The 19,416-nt window shown below is 37.7% G+C and overlaps 1 protein-coding gene across 6 annotated transcripts in view; it reads left to right on the top strand.

The window, feature by feature from the left end:
- Positions 1-19,416, top strand: part of KIAA0232 (KIAA0232 ortholog) — a 72,456-nt gene that overhangs the window by 47,308 nt on the left and 5,732 nt on the right. For all 6 annotated transcript variants that reach the window (XM_055796370.1, XM_055796374.1, XM_055796373.1 and 3 more), the window contains 4 exons: positions 2,935-3,001; positions 4,389-4,470; positions 5,705-9,002; positions 19,317-19,398. In XM_055796370.1, coding sequence (XP_055652345.1) covers positions 2,935-3,001; positions 4,389-4,470; positions 5,705-9,002; positions 19,317-19,398 — 3,529 coding nt within the window. The remainder of the gene's footprint in view (positions 1-2,934; positions 3,002-4,388; positions 4,471-5,704; positions 9,003-19,316; positions 19,399-19,416) is intronic.

Here is a 19,416-nt window from a genome sequence, read left to right as displayed (position 1 = left end):
TAAATCAGGGGAAGGAAATAAAAATATTGGGAACAGTATAATAGAATAAAGTGTGTTTAGTGTGGAGGAAGTTTAGTTATGCAAAATGAAAAGTACAAATTAAAAAACTTATGTGCTACCCTTTGTAGTTTGAATGAGAGAAAAGGGTTAGTAGAAATCTGGGTCAGTAGTTTAAATACTCTTATAGATAATCATGAGGTTTAAACCTTTCATGTTGGAATTACAAAAGCAATCATAATTAGACACTAAGACTTCCATGCTGAAAAGTGTTTTTAAGGTACTCCAGTAATGGCACTATTTGGGGACTGTCTTTAAATTTGAACATAAGCAAAGCACTTCAGGTAGATCACTTAATTCTGTTAACTGATTGTGTCCTAATGAACCAAGCCAGTGGCTGGAATACTTCACTTTTTGGCAGTGAGGTTGCCGCAACTACAGCGCATTAACTTAAACAATGAAAAATTGTAACTAAATCTTGTATTCAGAGAACACCACTGTCACACTGTCATATACCAAATAATTGCAGAGGGACTTGTTACATTGTCTGCAGCTTGTTATATACTGCAGTAAAGAGGTGAGCAAGTGGTATTTAGAGGCTTGGCATTCTGCACAGTGGCTTCCCCCCCTGCCCCCCCCCCCCCCCCCCCCCCAGTCTTTTTTTTTTTTTTTTTCCTAAGCTAGCACTAGCTACCTCTGTGCTATGCAGGACAGCACGCAGTGTGTCAGCTGACTCAAGTATTAGTTTCATGGTACAAGAGGAAATGAAGCATTTGATTCTGAAAGTTTTCACTTCTTCGGTGTAATGGTGAGCATATTGTTGCTGGTTTTGGTTTTTTTTTTTACATGATATTGTAATTGAGTTAAGGAAGTGAATCTGTGTTCCTTAGATTTTGATTATTTGCTACAGGTGTCTGTTCAATTAGACGGTTTGGAGAGCTAAGCGAAGACAAGGCCAGCTCCTCCTCTGTTGCCCTTTTGGGGGGAGGAGGGGGGAGTCAGGAATGGTATAGGTATAAAGTGACAATTATTACAACTACATAGGTTTGTCCTTATTACTGTGCTGCTTGGTTCTTTCTAAGCGATTTAATTTATGTTGGTAGATTTACTGATACAGAAGATGCCTTCTAAAGTTTTATATTGCTAAGTCATCCTCAGTTAAGTATGTGGCATAAAGGTTTATATTTAGCGCTTCAGTGCAGCAATGCAGTTAGGAATAGAAAATTGCTTTCTCACTTGACTGCAAATAATTAAAACTTAGAAGTCAGCATATAAGTCATTTCTTCAGTATGATTTTTCAAGTGTGTGTTTATGACAGAATTAAACAAGCTAGTTTAACTGTATAAATTAGTATTACCTTATTAATTTTGTTTTCTTGTACTTTAGCAATGTATATTCATATTTCTCAGCCATTTCTAGCCAGTAATCAGGAAAGAGGAGAAACTCTTAGATCCTCGAAATATGAAATCTGTATACCACCATGGTGACACAGCAAATCAAACTTTTTTATGCCTTTCTATAACTTGATATTTGATCTGCAGTACCTTTGGAGAGAATGCATATTCTATGACTATATGCACACAAGATCATGTCAAATTCAGAAGGTGAGATCATTTTTTAGGAGGTTTGTATATGTGTAAGAATCTCCAAGTGTGATGGGGACAAGAAGCTGGAGCTGTTATTGAGGGAACTGTGCATAGGATACAAGAAGCTGCACAGTGCTTCCTCAGTACCATTCCCAGCTGTATGGTGATGTGCAGAGGATTTCTTGTGTCCTCCTCATTTGCTTCAGATTGCTGCGTTTAGCTGTGATTCCAGCCTTCTCGTCACAGTTAGGGAAAATGAAAAGTGTAATCTCCAAACATGATTCCTGGGTATCAAAATACTAAGAACACTAATATCTACACAGTACCCACCTCGCCTCGTTTTCCTTCCAACAGGAATGGTCATTTCAGGCTGTAGGTTGGTATTTAGTATTTCTCTGACTGGCATTCAACTTTTATCCCATTAGAATAGCACAAGGTTTTCTCTTATGGGACACTGGTAGTATATTGTACTGTTTTTTGTATGTGTTTATTCTTCAGTATTTTGCTGTTCTGGTGCTGTTGCTTTATCTAGAACTGCTTGCAAGTCTAGGCAGATATTAAAAAAAAAAAAAAGCAGACGCATGTGAGAATAACACTGAAATGGGATTTAAAAGAAAGTGTGTGTTTGGAAGGTTTATGTGGAGAGAAGTAAACGAGGAAAATAGAGGCTTACAGGAAAGATGTTTATTTTTTCCCTCTGCTCTCCTGAGCAAACAACACTGTTTAAAAAGAACAAAACCTGGGCACTGTAAACTGGCAAAACTATGGGATAAATTTTGCATAAAGATACTGTGGAAGCATTTCCTCTCCCTCTCTGCCACCTATAATACATGTCTTCATGCTGTTATCCTTTTCACCTTCACTCCTGCTTTTCTGTATCTTTTTAACAGTCCCTTACTCACAGGCATAAATTGTGCAACCAGAAGGGTCAGGCTTAGCTTTTTAAAATACATCTTAGTGATCAGTTGATTCTTGAACTTTTATCCTGAGACTCCTGGCTAAATCCCAAGTGATACAGGGCAGTAAATGGGACTGCAGACTTTGCAAAACCTTGGATATATAATAATGCAACAATGTGACTTGTAGTTTGAAACCTCTGTATGAATGTATCCACATGTTTTGTGGAATCATTTTGACTTCAAATTAGTGTTTTTCTCGGGATGGATTTATACCTAGCAGTGGGGGGGTTTGTTGCTTTTTAATGTGTAGTTACCATACAAAAAGAAAAAGACATGTCTGCTAAGATTTATTTACTGTATTGATGTCTTTTGATAAAATGAATGTTATTTTTAGTAAGTTATGTTTTTTCTTCCCCCCTCCCCGCCCCCTCTCTGATTTTGTTGTTGTGCAGAGCTCTGGGATTGAAACGTTAGTGGAGGAGCTTTGCTCCAGACTGAAAGACCTTCAGAGTAAGCAAGGTGAGGAATGAATCTTTAAACCTCTGAGGCCATATATTGTATTTATCAACTGTATAATATTCTGAGACGGGGGGGTGGGGGAGCAGGCTGTTAATTCAGTAGCTTTTAATACAGGCCATGCAATTTTAAAATACATTTGAATAATTTCATTCAAATAGTTTAAGCAATTCTGTATTAGTATGCTCTGTTTGCCTAAGAAATAGCAATTCACAAATGGAGTTTTCCTTATGAAAAGCCATAACTGTTCATATCCAGCTGTGCTAGCTTTTTTTAGTAAATATTCTATATTCAGCATCCCCCCCCCCCCCCCCCAAAAAAAAAGAAATCAAAATAAAGTAGGCTTGATTCTTCTCCTTTTGTGTATTGATAACTTGCAAAGAGTACATTGGCCTCAAAAGTAGTTACATACTAGCTATTGCTGTGAAAAGCATCTGAGTAGCCCATCACAGAGAGGTGTGCTTAAAATTTCCAAGTTTTAGAGGAATGATAACGGGGGACTTTATGTAGTCAAGTTTAGGGCAAGGAGATTGTGGTGTCTCAAGTGAAAGCTTATCACACAGAAAAGTTTGTTTAGGTGCATAGCAGCAGCCTTTGACATTTATAGTAAAATTAATATGCGTATTGTGTAGTGTAAATAGCAATAAATAAGGGATAAATATTTAAGTGCTTAAAGCCATTATTTTAGCTGTTTCCATTCCCTTTTTATGTTTTTAAACCGTAATTACTAGTCAGCTCTTATTATTTCATAGTGCTGTGCACTTTCTTACTGAGCCAAGGTCATGTTGACCATTTATTTGGGGAAAAAAGTAAAATTAGTGTGTATCTCACAGCATTTACTTGGTATTTTACAGATTTTGGTATAAATAATCAGAAATCTTTAGAGTCACCTCTCACACAGGAAATATGCTTTACCCAAAGCACAGCGACTACTGCAGGGGTACTTTCTATTCATGAAATACATGAGAAGTTAGATGCAACCAGTCATAAAAGCATTTAGTTAAATAGTTGATTTTGTTTTAAAAAAATCTTTTTTTGTATGTAGCAATGCAAGGAATGAAATAAGTGAAAAGTCCATAGGAAGTCTCCTGTGGGCGGGGTGGGGACGGGCATTGCTAACCATGAAGTTGTGTGCAGCTGCTAGCCAGTCATGTTTGGTGGAATTTGCAGGACTTAACAAAACAATGTAGAAAATTTGAATCTTTGGTGGTAACTTGTAATTTCTTTATGTATAATAACAAGACTATAAATTGTTCTGTTATTTACAGTGTTTTATGGAAATTGACTACTATTACAGGTACATCATGGTGCTTTTTGTTAAATACTGTTACAGAATAAACTGGCTTTTTTAATTTTTCTGTTAAGCATTTTGGATTTTCTTCCAAAACAGAGGAGAAGATTCACAAAAAGTTAGAAGGCTCTTTGTCTCCTGAGACTGATTTATCTCCCACAGCAAAGGATCAAGTAGAAATGTATGCATTATTATTCTTATTCTTCTTATTATTATAGATGCTTTTATCTTTTCTCCTTTTACTGCCATGTTTTGACAGTTAACCTACTGGAGAATCTGGAGTTTTGTGGATATGAATAAATGCATTTTTTCCCCTGCCATCTTTTGTTAATTTTATATGTTTAAATACAAGCATTTGGTACCATGAGCTAGTTTAATTTCTAGGTAAACCCTGACTGCTTTCTTTTGACTCTATGCAGAACTCAAACCATACTGTGTTTTAGTTTCCTTAAGACCAAGTGAATTAGACAAATTAAAAGCCTTTAAAACAGCATTAATTGACACTTTAGACTTGCAGGGAGAGAATCAGTTTCCTGGGTTCAGAACTCTTTGTTTTCTGTTGCAGAAATGGGAAGGAAACTCTTTTATAACTTCTAAACTCTTTATTACCCAAGTGGTGTACCAGTTGCCAAGTACCTGAGTCCAGTGTTACTGAAGTACTCAGGAGTTTTATCATTGACTTCTCTTGGAGATGTGACCGCTACTGTATGTCTTAATAAGCATTGGTAGCAACAGTCTAGTAGAACGGTTGCTAAATCAATGATACTTCCTCAGGGATTGTGCTAATGTGCATTTAACTTAATTACCTTCTGAATGTTTTTCAACATGTTTTCACTGAAGTACACGTGATTCAGTATAAATCTCTTTACTGTCAAATATATACTACTTTAAACGTTGCAGAAAACCATATTTTAATCTTGTCCCTGTTGCACAAAGATGTTAAGCATCTTAAACTACTCAAGAACTAATCTTTTTTTGCAATATCTTTTTTTTTTTTTTTTAGTAACTGCACGATCAGGCTATGTTAGAACTTAAAAGATAGTGTCTCATTTCATAAAGGAGAATTTAAAAAACTGAAATTCAGGACTGAACGGAGTGAAACTCACAACTTCCTCATTTATACTCTAAAGCAAATATGGTGACTGTAGTGAACTGCTACATTATCAAATAAATTGGGAGTCAGGCCTTCACTGTTTTAGGCATCCACAATTTCTGTCGCCTGTGAAATCTTAATCTCCCTTTTGTTATCATTCAGATAAACAGGGCAATGATTGGCATGTGCACATATAGAACAAATTAGGTTTTTTTGGCAATTAGATTGGTAGTGTTTTGATATGTTTTTAGTAACGCTTTCTAATCTCAATGCCTGTCTGAAGTTCCATGACCTGAATGTAACCTTTTTGTTTTGCTTTCAGGTACTATGAAGCATTTCCTCCTCTTTCTGAAAAGCCAGTTTGCCTGCAGGAAATTATGACTGTATGGAATAAATCCAAAGTATGCTCTTACTCTAGCTCCTCATCTTCATCCACTGCTCCACCAACTAGCACAGATACATCTTCTCCAAAGGACTGCAATAGTGAAAGTGAAGTAACTAAAGACAGAAGTAATAAAGTATCTGCCACTGTACAGGAAAGAACCCAGCAGAAGAAAAGTAAAAATGAGAAGGAAAACAAATTTAGTAACAACACTGTTGAAGAGAAGCCTGTTTTGTACAAAAAGCAAGTCCGACATAAGTCTGAGGGAAAGATGCGTCCTCGCTCCTGGTCATCTGGATCCAGTGAGGCTGGCTCAAGTTCTAGTGGTAATCAAGGTGAATACAAGGCATCAATGAAATGTATTAAAGTAAGACATAAAACAAGAGAGGTTCGAAATAAAAAAGGGCGTAACGGGCAAAGCAGGCTTTCAGTGAAATCTGGTGAAAAGGCTGATAGAAAAGTCCACAGCGGAAGCAGTAGCAGCAGTAGCAGCGGGTCCATCAAACAGCTGTGCAAAAGAGGTAAAAGGCCATTAAAAGAAATTGGAAGAAAAGAAGCTGGTGGTAGTGATGGAAAAGATTTGTATTTAGACAGCAGAAATGAAAAGGAATATAAAGAAGAACCCTTGTGGTATACTGAGCCGATTACAGAGTATTTTGTTCCTCTTAGCAGAAAAAGCAAGCTGGAGACTACGTACCGCAACAGAGAAGATATATGTGGTGTAACATCAGAGGCTGTAGAAGAGTTGTCTGAATCAGTGCATGGTCTTTGTATTAGCAACAATAATATTCATAAAACATACCTCGCAGCAGGTACTTTCATCGATGGTCACTTTGTAGAAATGCCTGCAGTTCTAAATGAGGATATTGACCTCGCTGGGACCTCAATATGTTCTCAACCAGAGGACGACAAGTATTTAGATGATGTTCATCTGTCAGAACTAACACACTTCTATGAAGTGGATATTGATCAATCCATGTTGGATCCTGGTGCCTCAGATACGATGCAAGGAGAAAGTCGGATTTTAAATATGATTCGACAAAAGAGTAAAGAAAAAACTGATTTTGAGGCAGAATGTTGCATAGTGTTAGATGGAATGGAGTTGCAAGGGGAAAGTGCAATATGGACAGATTCGACCAGCTCTGTTGGTGCTGAAGGGTGGTTCTTGCAAGACCTTAGTAATTTAGCTCAATTTTGGGAGTGCTGTTCATCTTCTAGTTCTGGTGATGCAGATGGGGAAAGTTTTGGAGGAGATTCTCCGATCAGATTCTCCCCCATCTTAGACAGCACAATGCTTAATTCACACATGCTTGCTGGCAATCAAGAGCTCTTTTCAGATATTAATGAAGGGTCTGGTATAAACTCTTGTTTTTCGGTGTTTGAAGTGCAATGCAGTAACTCTGTTTTACCATTTTCTTTTGAAACACTCAACTTGGGAAATGAAAATGCAGATTCTAGTAGCACTGCTAATATTCTTGGGAAAACACAGTCTAGATTGCTAATATGGACCAAAAATAGTGCCTTTGATGAAAATGAACACTGTTCCAATCTTTCAACAAGAACCTGTAGTCCATGGTCACACTCGGAAGAAACCCGTTCAGACAATGAGACTTTAAATATTCCGTATGAAGAATCCACGCAATTTAATGCAGAAGATATTAATTATGTAGTTCCTAGAGTGTCTTCGAGTTATGTAGATGAAGAAATTATAGATTTTTTGCCAGAAGAAACCTGCCAGCAACAAGCTAGAACTTTAGGAGAAATGCCTGCTTTGATTTTCAAAAAAAAATCTAAGCTAGAATCTGTCTGTGGTATTCAGCTAGAACAAAAAGCAGAAAGTAAAGACTATGAAACTACACAAGGGTGTAGTGAAAGCAGTCCACATGGAGATGGCTACAGCTCAGGGGTTATTAAAGATATTTGGACAAATATGACAGATGGAAATTCTGCAGCGATGGTAGAAATAGAAGGAATAGAAGATGAATTGTTTTCAACTGATGTAAATAACTATTGCTGCTGTTTGGATACAGAAGCAAAAGTTGAAACCCTCCAAGAGCCCAATAAAGCAGTGCAGAGATCAGAGTATCACCTTTGGGAAGGTCAGAAGGAGAATTTAGAGAAGAGAGCCTTTGTGTCAAATGATTTATCAAAAGTAGATGGTGGTGACTATACTACACCGTCAAAACCTTGGGATGTTAACCAGGATAAAGAAAATTCATTTATACTTGGCGGTGTGTATGGGGAGCTCAAAACATTTAACAGTGATGGAGAATGGGCAGTGGTGCCACCTAGTCACACAAAAGGGAGCTTATTACAATGTGCAGCTTCTGATGTAGTGACAATAGCTGGTACAGATGTTTTTATGACTCCAGGTAATAGCTTTGCCCCTGGTCATAGGCAATTATGGAGGCCATTTGTATCATTTGAACAGAATGAGCAATCAAAGAGTGGAGATAACGGATTAAATAAGGGTTTTTCTTTTATCTTCCATGAAGACTTACTGGGAGCTTGTGGTAACTTTCAAGTGGAAGAACCAGGGCTTGAATACTCATTCTCTTCCTTTGACCTGAACAATCCATTTTCACAAGTTCTTCATGTAGAGTGTTCGTTTGAGCCAGAAGGAATTGCATCTTTCAGCCCTAGTTTTAAACCTAAGTCAATTTTGTGCTCTGATTCAGACAGTGAGGTTTTACACCCCAGGATATGTGGTGTTGATCGAACGCAGTACAGGGCTATACGGATTTCTCCAAGGACTCACTTTCGCCCGATTTCTGCATCTGAACTTTCTCCAGGTGGTGGAAGTGAGTCAGAATTTGAGTCAGAAAAAGATGAGGGAGGTATTGCTGTCCCTTCTCAAGTAGATGTATTTGAGGATCCACAAGCAGATCTCAAACCTCTGGAAGAAGATGCAGAAAAAGAAGGGCATTATTATGGAAAATCAGAGCTTGAATCTGGAAAATTCCTTCCCAGATTAAAGAAGTCTGGAATGGAGAAGAGTGCACAGACATCATTGGATTCCCAAGAAGAGTCGGCTGGGATGTTGCCAGTAGGAAACCAAGATCCCTGTTTAGAATGCAGTATGAAAGAATCTGTAGATGGTAGGGTGATGGAGAGCTCTAAAGTCAACTGCAGAATAGTGGAGCCGCATGAGGAGACTAGCAGATTTTGCAGTTGTAAAGCAGGGTGCCATTTCCCCACGTACGAGGATAATCCTGTTCCTTCAGGAGAGCTTGAAGAGGTATGTGGATATATAAAATTGTGGAATTTGCGGCTGGCAGCTGATAACCAGCAGTTTGTCATGTGACAGGTCAATTTCAATGTTTGTAATTGTATAGCTCTCTAGAAAATAGTTTTTTAGAAACACTGGAGATTCCATCTGAACATAAGAAAAAACTTTGTTACTCTAAGGATGACCAAGCATTGACACAGGTTGCCCAGGAAGGGTGTAGAATCTCCATCCTTGGAGATGCTCAAAAGACTTCTGGATGCAGTCCTGGGCAACCTGCAATAGGTGGCCCAGCTTGAGTAGGGGGAGTTGAAAATGATGGCCTCCAGAGCTCCCTTTGTACCTTAACCATTCTGTGAGTCTGTGAAAAATTAACTATCTTCAGGCATTATGGTGTCATCTTGCACACCTTTAGAAATATATGCATGTGTATGCTCATTTGACTTCAAAATCTGTTTACTGTAGGTTTTTAAGCTTATCTGATTTGCATATAATATGTTAAAATGTGCATAAAGTTTGAGGAATGAGATATTACTGATTTTGATTCAGACCTGTTTCGAAGAGGAAAAGCTGAAGTCGGTCTTTTCAATAGAGTTACTTCCAAGTAGAATAATTTGGAGCTGAATTATTGGATGTAAACTTCAGCAAAGAATGGTTTGTAGAAAAGCTTGATTGTCTAGAAATCAAAATATTCTCTTGTCAACACAGACACAGAAAGAAATAAAACATGGATGCAAAATATCCATCACTACCACAGTACTGCAAGGAGGCTTAGCTGTAACTACAGGTTAAGCTCAGACTTTTCTGTCGGGTAATTGTAGCCATAGATTAAGTAATGATCAAGAGCAAAAATCCTTTGCAGCCAAAAATATCCAAGTTTTTCTTGCTGTGAGCTCGCTCTGCTCTTGAGAATAAATACATGACCAACAAAATAATTTAGTTGTGCAGCCAGCCCAGAGATACTGTCTTGGATAGTTGTAAGTTGCATCTTACATTTTCTTTTCCCTCTTCAGCCTCGTCTTCCACATACTCAGCAGTGGTAGTATCTACATCAGGAAGGAATTTTTTTCATTTTTTCAACTGAACAGTTGCATCCAGTTGGTATTGTGCTATTGTATAGTCAATTAGAAGTTTGAAACACTAATGTATGGGGAAGCTAACCTGTCACTTTCTAAAACTAAAACCAACCTTTTTGTTGAATAGAATCAGAGTTCCTTATTTTCCTTCTTCCCCATTTGTTTCTCCTCTCAGCCTTCTTTAATTGCTATTACATCTTCTTTTCCCAGTGTCAGTAAGTTGATGTCTGCTGCTTGCACAAGAGAATCAAATTTGTAACTTCTCCAGACCCTTTCTAGACATCTTGGTTCCTGCTGCTCCATTAAGTTAACGGAGATTAGGTGGCTCCAGAAATATTTTCTGGAGTCTGGGAATTGTCTGTATTTGTGCCAGGCCTTGCAACAAGAGTCACCAAAAAAATTAATTAACAAACTTAGACTGTAAGTCAGAACAGATTCTGGAATTACCTTTTACCAGGAGTAAGCCGAACCTTAACTTTGTGCAGTAGGACATAATGAACAAACAAATGCTATAATCCAGGTATTTGTGGCAACGGGAGTCTAAAGTTCCTTCCAGCTCTTCCAAGATCTCCTTTCTGGATGCACAGTGCTCCATGAGGATGTTTATTCTCATCTTCATTTCAACCACTTACTCATTCAAGGAAGTAGTAAGTGTCTGGTATAAGATGAGTTCACAGTGGTTTCATAGATTATGGGTAGCTAAGAGGCTTGGAAAAAAACCTTAGGTATAGAACAGTGCTCAGTGAGCTCTGGTATTTTATTTCTTTACGTTCCTTAACTAACTGCTGTTAACTAACTGTATTTTATTTCTTTAAGTTCCTTAACCTAACTGCTTCTCTTGCTCAGGTCACATAATTTTGTTGGTGTTTTCATAGCTTAAAAATTATAAGCCACTGAGAAGTACAAAGGGCAAATCATTATCTTGGCAGTCTAGACTCCAATTTGGTTTGCAATCAAGCTCTTTCTAGGGGGTTTGAGGAGCCTGATTACACCTGAACTCAGAAAGACTGGGTTAACTAGCCCTCCTGTATCTAGTGTGTCTCACGAGGATGTGCGCACACTCTGTTTTTCTAAGAGCCATTAGCATGCTTGTGAGGATAATTTGGCTCAAGAATATTTATCTGAATGTATTATTGTAAAGTCTATCTGTGAAAGAGGTTTTTTTTTAAGCATTAAAACAATTCTAGTATGTTGGTTATGAAGTAAGTAATCAGTAAAGATGACTATATCGTGTGCGGGAAGGGGTGCAAGTGTCGCGCAAGTATGTCTTCTGTGTGTGAACATTTTATTTTTTTATGAGTGATACTGATTATTTTCATGAGCATTAAACAAAATCAATACAAAATACTTAGAATTAGAACAGTTTAGGAGAAACATCCTTCCTGGACACTCCACGTGTACGTGCACAGGAAAAAAAAATTCAACTTGATTAGAGGCTAATGGAATTGACTTGTTAGTGTAGATCAATATTTGTAAAGATTTTTTTAAAAATGAAACTTCCATTCTTCCTTTTATTGTCTTACGACAAAAATTAAAGTTACTGTTTAAATCACTGTTACCTAACATAAAGTTTGAGTTGTGTTCTGAGGTATGTCCAATATTTTTACATAAATAATGGATGTGAAAATACTAATGTAAACCACAGTGTAATAGTAACACATTCTGTTTTGCATCACATAAACTTGAATTATATACGTGTTGCGCAAACACACCCACCTTTGAATAACTCCTATTTATAAGACTATAGGAGAATCTGGTTCACTTTCCTCCCACTTACCTGCTATATTAGAGCACTTCTTTTAAAATTATAGCATATTTTGCAGCAGGAATTTGCTGATAGCTCCTGCAGAAGTTCTTCAAAAGTGTACGATAATTACGTATCTAGCCTTAAGATTAAAAGAGAACAAGCTAACCACAAAACCAACCAACCAACCAGCCAAAACCCAAAAAACACCCTCAACCACTGTCCACCCTCCTTGCTGCCCACAACCCTCCACCACCAAAAAAAAAAAATAAAAACCCCAAAAAACCCCCAAACCCACCAAAACACTGCAAAAACACAACAACAAAACCCACAAAAATTACCCCCTGGAGTACAGTCCTTTTTCTTCCAAGTAAATGCTCTTACATTTAGCTGTGGAGTCACGGGTAAGTATGCGGTCTGGTCCAGTTAATGGTCTTCTGAATACAACAACGCTGAATCTCTTGGCACCAAATTTTATATGGGCTCTAATCCAGTAGGTGTGGCCTAAGAGTGCTTATACTATTGCCTCCTTAAGATAGATGAAGGGACTTGCGCGTTTTGTTGGGATTGGTACCAAACTTTTAAGGTCTGGACATGCCTAGGACATGTGTTTGGGGATGAGGAAATTTTACTGGCAAGAAACATGTTTATGGATCTCATGCCTTAATTGGCCTACCGGATTTGGTAGGGAACTTTGCCTGACTGGAGTAATGCGGTGTAAGTGTATTAACCCCTTTAGGAAGGGCTGTCGAGAGAGGGAGGGAAGGGGGGTGCCTTACATACATTGGTTCTGAGGTCAGTAGTGTAGGAGGTAACCTGCCATAAACCTAGGTAGTGATAAGAGGGACGAAAAATTCAGAGGGATCTGAATTGTGCTTTAAAATCAGGAGAATCAAGTGGGAAAAACCTTAAAGAGCACAAAACAAAGGACATAATTGTAAAAGAGTAATTTTGGGGCTGTCTGAGAAAGAATTGGTCTGGATAGTTCTTGGTAAGTGCTGATCATGGCAGATGGTGAAAACACCTACAAAGAATCTGAGCTCTAAGTTGATAATTAATAAGACATTAATTTGCTGAGATTTTGAAGGGTGAAAGTATCTTGTATGAGAGGACCTTAAAAAGATAAGAGTTCACAATGACAGTATAAAAATTGTGAGGAAAAAAACGAGGCTTAAAGTAAGCCAATAAAATAAAAATTTGGTATACCTGAAAGTCTTAGAAGTAAACTAGAAACAGAAAAGTGACTGAAGGTTATTTCTGAGAGACAGGACTAACAAGCCTGGAAACCTGTAAAAAGATAATGTCTAAAGTATTGGTTAGTGCTTTTTTTTATTTTTTTATTTTATTGTTTGAATTGTTTGTGAAAAGGCAATTAAGCAAAGGAGTAGTACAGAAGAATTACACTGTTCCAGATAGTCATAGGAATATTCAGCTAAATATCATGAGGAGCAGCAACTAATTTGAAAAAAGCCAAGTAGAACACACAAAAGATAGGAAATATATAAAAGGCAAACACATTTCCATCCTTTTAAAGAAGAAAATGGAACCTGGGGTATCATTAATGACTCTTAAATTCCCTAAAGAAATGTTTTAGACCATAAATATCACGGATGCACGAGAAACTGAGAAACTTTCGAAGTATTGGTTTGGCAAAAAGATTCCACTCTCAAAATAAGAGTTGGTGGCTTACTAGAGGAGAAGGGAGATGATTAGTTTTTCTGGCCTGGGACATAAAATACATGTTTATGAAAATCACTGATGTTACCAAACTGAGAAGCTCTGCAGTTACACTGGAAGACAGGATTAGATTAAAAAGGTGGTTAAATTGGAGAAACGTTCTGAAAAATAAAATGCAATCCAGCAGGGCCAAATAGAAATTTCTAAAGAACGTAATAATCCTCTTCACAAGCACGGTATGAGTGACAGGCAAGGAAATGACATGAAACGGAAAAGCATCTTCAAGCAGATCATAAGCTGAGCACAAATCAGGAATGACGCTGCAAAAGATAGCAATATTGTGTTACATAAGTAGGAATGCCCTTCTCTAAGAGGGGAAGTAGTTGCTTCTGCTGGAGCTGGAAAGTCTTCAGCTGGAGTAGTGGGCTCAGCTTGTCTTCCCTTTTATTCAGTTGTATTCTTAAAACACTGAATTGCTTTTCCGTTGTTATGCTGGAGATCAAATGCACAGTTTAATATGATCATTATAGATTATGGGTAGCAATGAGGCTTGGAAAAAATCCTCCGATAACTGAACAGTGCTCAGTGAGCTCTGGTAATTTATTTTCTTTAAGTTCCTTAGTGCAAACGGAAAACTAACTGCTTCTCTTGTTCAGGTCGCATGATTTTGTAGGCATGGGGAAACATGTCCTGAGGAGAGCAACACAAGTATCACTACTTTTGAAAACAGAGCGAAGGAACTGGGGTTATTTTATCTCAAAACAAGAGAAACTTGAGGAAGAACCCAGAAGTTTTGCAGAAGCCACGTTGATAGTTACAGGAAATAAGGAAAAAGCTGTGTTTTTCTGTAGGCTCTGGTAAACACAAAGGAAGTGAATGTAATGACCTTAAATCACAGCAAGGGAAATTGAATAAGAATTCTAACCAGAAAATTACTTACTATGGAGATCAGTTATTTTTAGGGAAGCAATAGAAATTCTGTCTTGAAGAGATTTAGAGTGTAGGAATAGTGTATTTTAGCTGATAACAGCTTTGTGCAAGAGTAGACTAGATGATCTTATAGCATCCCTTACACATACATTTTCAGTGAAATTTGAGAATTAGGTGACTGCCAAGTAGGTTTTAAGAATATAAAGTCTAGACTCTACTCCCTTTGTTCATTTGTGACTAGCTTCTTGAGCCAGATGTATCTTCCTTGGATAGCAGGTGAACTAAAATTACAAACGGATCTTTTGGAAGGAGTCTCAATGGTTTTATTGCTGCTTTGACTTCTGAATTATTCGTGAGTTTCCTGTATTCTTTCTGATAGTGGCTGCAGAGCAGATTCAAGGAAATCTGTACTTACAGATTAATATGACTTTTTTCTGTGATTGGTTATGAAACTGTTAAGTGTAACACTTCAAATAATACTCAGAACTTATGAGTCTTTAGTCATTATTCTCTTCAGATTCTGCAAAACTCTAGTCACTGCCTCAATCCTTGTCAGCATGCATTCTGATAGAGGAGAAATACTAATTAGAAAACACCAGCATTGAGTATCTAATGCCCGAATAGTCTATTCTGAAAGGCATATCAATTTAGATGAGATATAATAACTATTTAGATGGGTAGCTGGAAAATTAAATATTTTTTTTTCATAAAATACTGGAAGTGCCCTCTTTTCGAGATCCTCAGGCAGATGGTCCTTAAAATTGTAGACCCCAGCTCTGAGAATACGTTTTGCAGAAATTTTGCTTGAAGAGTAAAGTTCTGACCAATGCAACATTTCTAACTAGCAAATGACTAATCTTCCATATGAACTTGCTGTGGACTTTTATCTGTAACTGTAGGGAAAAACCTGTGATGGAAGCAAGGAAATCAATAAAAATTATGTCCAACTCATACAAAATTGTTAGCTGAGGAACAGAAAAAAAAATAATCACACTAATATTTCCCCCTATGCAGAGTGTTGATAAAGTAAGATTTTTTTTAAGCACATCTTATACCTTTCTTGGTAGAGGAAACTGTGTTGCATATTCCTAACTGCTCTCAGAGAAATTTATGTGAGGTTGCAAAATAAAACTATCTGTTATTTTCGGCCAAGAAGAAAGAATAAAATAAATTCCTAATGAACTACTTGTATGAGCAATCAAGCTTTTATCTGAAGAGAAAGGTATTCTTTTTTTTTAAACATACTTAACAAAATATTTTAAAAAATATGCTTTGGGGTTCCTGTTTTTGAGTTTTTTTGTGGTGGTGTTTTTTTAAAAAAAAAATGTATCAATATGAACTTGCCTTTTAATACACTTGTATACATAAGAAGAGGGGGAAGGAACCCCACCCTCCTGCCCCTTCCAGATTTCTCTTACCTTTTGTTCCTTGGCTTTTCCATCACAGCATTTATCATTCAGGTAATCACACCTCATATTGCAGATGTGACAGTACCAGGTTTATCACTTTATTATATGACTGGGTCTTTCTCCTTGAATTCTGGTTTCATACTTCTAGACCTGGTCTTTCCCAACTTTGGTAGCCCTTGTTTCCTCACCTGCCTAAATGCCTCTGTCAAAGATGGTCCTAAAAGCTGGCATAGTATCTTGTCACACAGAAACTGCAGAATTTCAGCTCTGTCAGCTAACTTAACAGTACCGCTCAAATGTGCTGTTTTCAGGGTGCCTACTGTTCACAGCTGAAAACCATGGCGTTGGATACATCCCTTGCTGTAGTGAGTATGGAACACTTTACGCAAGCAAAATAAGCAAAAGAGTAAAGTGCTCCTCCTGGGCATTCATTCTGCTAGGCCCGTCTACCCAGTCTGAAATGTATTCACCAAAGCAGCTTGTCCTTTTCCCCAAATCAATATAATATGATATTCTGCTGCGTTCTCATAGTATGGCTTCATCAGCTAATGAATTTGGTTTTGCTGTCAATAGCAGTCTTCTGAAGAAAGCAGCAATACAATAAAACGGTGTAGAACAGTAGTCTTCCTTGGCTGCTTTATTTCAAATATTTGTGTGAGTGGAAGAGGAAAAATCCCGTTGGCTGTAGGAAATACCGTTCACGGTGCAGGAAACATCTTTCACTTCTCTGCTTGTTTTCTTTTTTTTCAGTTGTATTCTTAAAACACTGAATTGCTTTTCCGTTGTTACGCTGGAGATCAAATACGCTGTTTAATATGGTCATTATCCACCTACACTCACAAAATTTCTCCTTCATGTTAGCTACTTTACTCCAGCTAGATTACAGAGTTGTTGCACTGTAATTTGATCTTTGAAGCAGCAGTAGATTTTTTTTTTTAGTTGGAAAAAAACTAATACTTGCTTTTATTCCTTTAGGAAGTATTTTTACTGATGTTTGCAAGGAATGGTTGTTCTTTTCATGTGAAATTTTGGATGAAAGGCCCAAGTGGACAGCCCTGCTGTTGTATGAAGTTCTTAGGAAGATTGAGAAGACAGACATAAATTGATGTTGGAAGGAACAAATGTGAGCTAGATGCCAATGAAAGACATAAATGCTATTTGAAGTTTTGAAACTAATTCAGTCTTTCAAACTCTTATGCAAACAATAGCAAACATTAACAATACTTTTTTCTGCTGTTGGCTTAGCTCTCAGTATGGGAGAGGTAATAAGGGGACAGAAGCAGAATTGGAGTTTTAGTTTCTGTATGTAACTGCACAAGTACTACTTAAAATTCATAGACAGTTGTGGTTTAAATCAGTCAGGACTTGGGGCAGGAGAATCTTGCATAACGGTAACATTACAGCAGTGTTTATGCTTGTGAATGCTGAAGTCCTTGAGTGATCTTGCATCACCTCAACCAGGGGCTCCAACAGAAGCCTCAGTTACCATATGCCTAGCTGTAAAGCAAGAAAGGAAATCCATCAGTCTGGGAGTGAAACAGCATTGCAGTAGGTTTTGCATTATTGTCTTTGACCTTTATTTTTAAGTACAGCTCAAATAAATATGAATAGTTCCAAAGAGGAGTGACTTCCACTTGCAACTTCTAATACCAGTACCATTGAGCGTAATAGCTATTTAGATAGGCAGCTGGAAAATTTAATAAAAATGTTCATAGGACACTGGAAGTATATGTAAGTATGTGTGAGGGGGGAGGAGACATAAATTGAAAATGCCATTTTAAAGGGGGAAGAACACCATCAAAGGAAGGTCGAGTCGTGGTACTGTTCTGGTATGGCATTTCATATTTATTAATTAGGAGTATTTAATTCACAGAATTTTTTATGATGACATACTGTGCATTTATAGTAAACATCTAAGCAACCGTAGGAAAAAATGGTGTTTTTTCAGTGAATGTATAAATGGACATCAGCTTGTATCCTCCATCTCCTCCCAAATGAAACGATCAGATGGCTTTAGCATGGATAGCGGGTCTTTTTACGTTTATCATTTTGCTTTACACATCTGACCTTAATGCTGGTTTAAAGTAACACATGTCATTCTATGAGGGTCAGTGTACGGCAAGAGGTCCAGCTCTGAGCTCGCACTGAAGTCCTGCTGAGCTGTTTCTACATTCAGCTAGGAGATGTGTCTCTGGCTTTCTCCAAGTCTTCCGGTGTTGAGGCAGTGGTGGAAGGACACAGGAGCTGAGGCAGCCTGCAGCCAGCATCAGTTCAGCCACTGAGCCATCCTGAAGCAGATATGTAGGCTCTGGCGGTGACTTAGCCTGGGTAGCAGGACTGCTGTAGCTTGTTACACCCTGCCAGACTCAAGCTGGCTTTGCTTGTGACTTGCTGTGGATCATCCAGCTTATCAGGTGCGCAGACGTGACACCAGCAACGTGAGAAACTTTGAAGTTAATAAAGCACTGTGCCTGTGGAGTTTAGATGCCTCTATCTATAGTCAGCAGCAGAGTGAGGCTTCCATGACTGAATTTATTTGTAAATGCACATTTTAATTAAGTCCTGCTTCAAATACCCTTGAGCTTTCCTTCCTTCTATGGTTTAACTTTTGAAGAACTCCCTTTTCTGGAGCTGGGGTTTGAGCTTTTGGAGGGTGGTTCCGAAAGGACTGTTCCTTGGTGTTATGAGAGGAAACCAGCATGGATAAGTTCAATGTTCATTATAGCAGAATTTCCACAATAAAAAGTTCAATCTAGCACATGCTTCTGAATACAGCACTCTTGGGTTGCTCATTTGCTTTGAGAGGGACTTCTCTTTATTAAGTAATAAGTGTTTCTAAGTTTAGGTTCTATAGGTGTGTGGTTCTGCAATAGCTTAAGGAGGAACTTTAAGGAGGTTCATTAATTTTCCATCCTTAAATGTTCTCAGGTTTTAAAATAGGGTGGGAAGGGAGTATTTAGGCATTTTTAGTGAGTAGATTGAGATTGTTTTTGGCATAAAGACATTATTAATCCTTATAAGCAGTTTTTCCTCATGTTGACACATTAATTCTCTAGTTTAATTTTATGTTATCCCGTTGATGACTTCAAACATAAAATTTTGTTGCCTGTTTGCCTTGTTTTCTGTTTTGTTTTGCACTGAACTGTTTGTCATGTTGACTAATGTTGTTTCAATGTTCTCTTGTTTTGTAGTTAGGTTATAAAGTGTAGTGCTGGAATTAATCTTTTTGCTCTGGATTTATACAGCTGTATGTGGGCAAAGTATGAGCCCCTGCGTAGAGCTCATATTGCCTATGAGAGTTCAGATAATGGATTTGCTGTTGTAGTTTGACAGTCCTTTCCGATTAGTATTAGAAATTGGTGTGACCTGTAAAACCTAGCAAATTGGTTGTAATACCAGTTTCCTCCTTTACATGTAAGTATATTATTTATGGCATAATGAAGCATGATTATTGTCTAAACGCTTTCCTATATTGAATACTAATCTGCAGAGAATGAGTGGCAGCCAGGAAAAGCAATGCTGGTGGGAAAAGGCGCTCTATTCTCCCCTTTTTCCTGCATCACAGTGTGAAGGTAAGAAGCTATGCCTGT

The sequence above is a fragment of the Falco peregrinus genome, chromosome 2 (assembly GCF_023634155.1).
Source record: "Falco peregrinus isolate bFalPer1 chromosome 2, bFalPer1.pri, whole genome shotgun sequence".
NCBI classification, from domain to species: Eukaryota; Metazoa; Chordata; class Aves; order Falconiformes; family Falconidae; genus Falco; species Falco peregrinus.
This window is presented reverse-complemented; position numbering and strand designations above follow the sequence as displayed.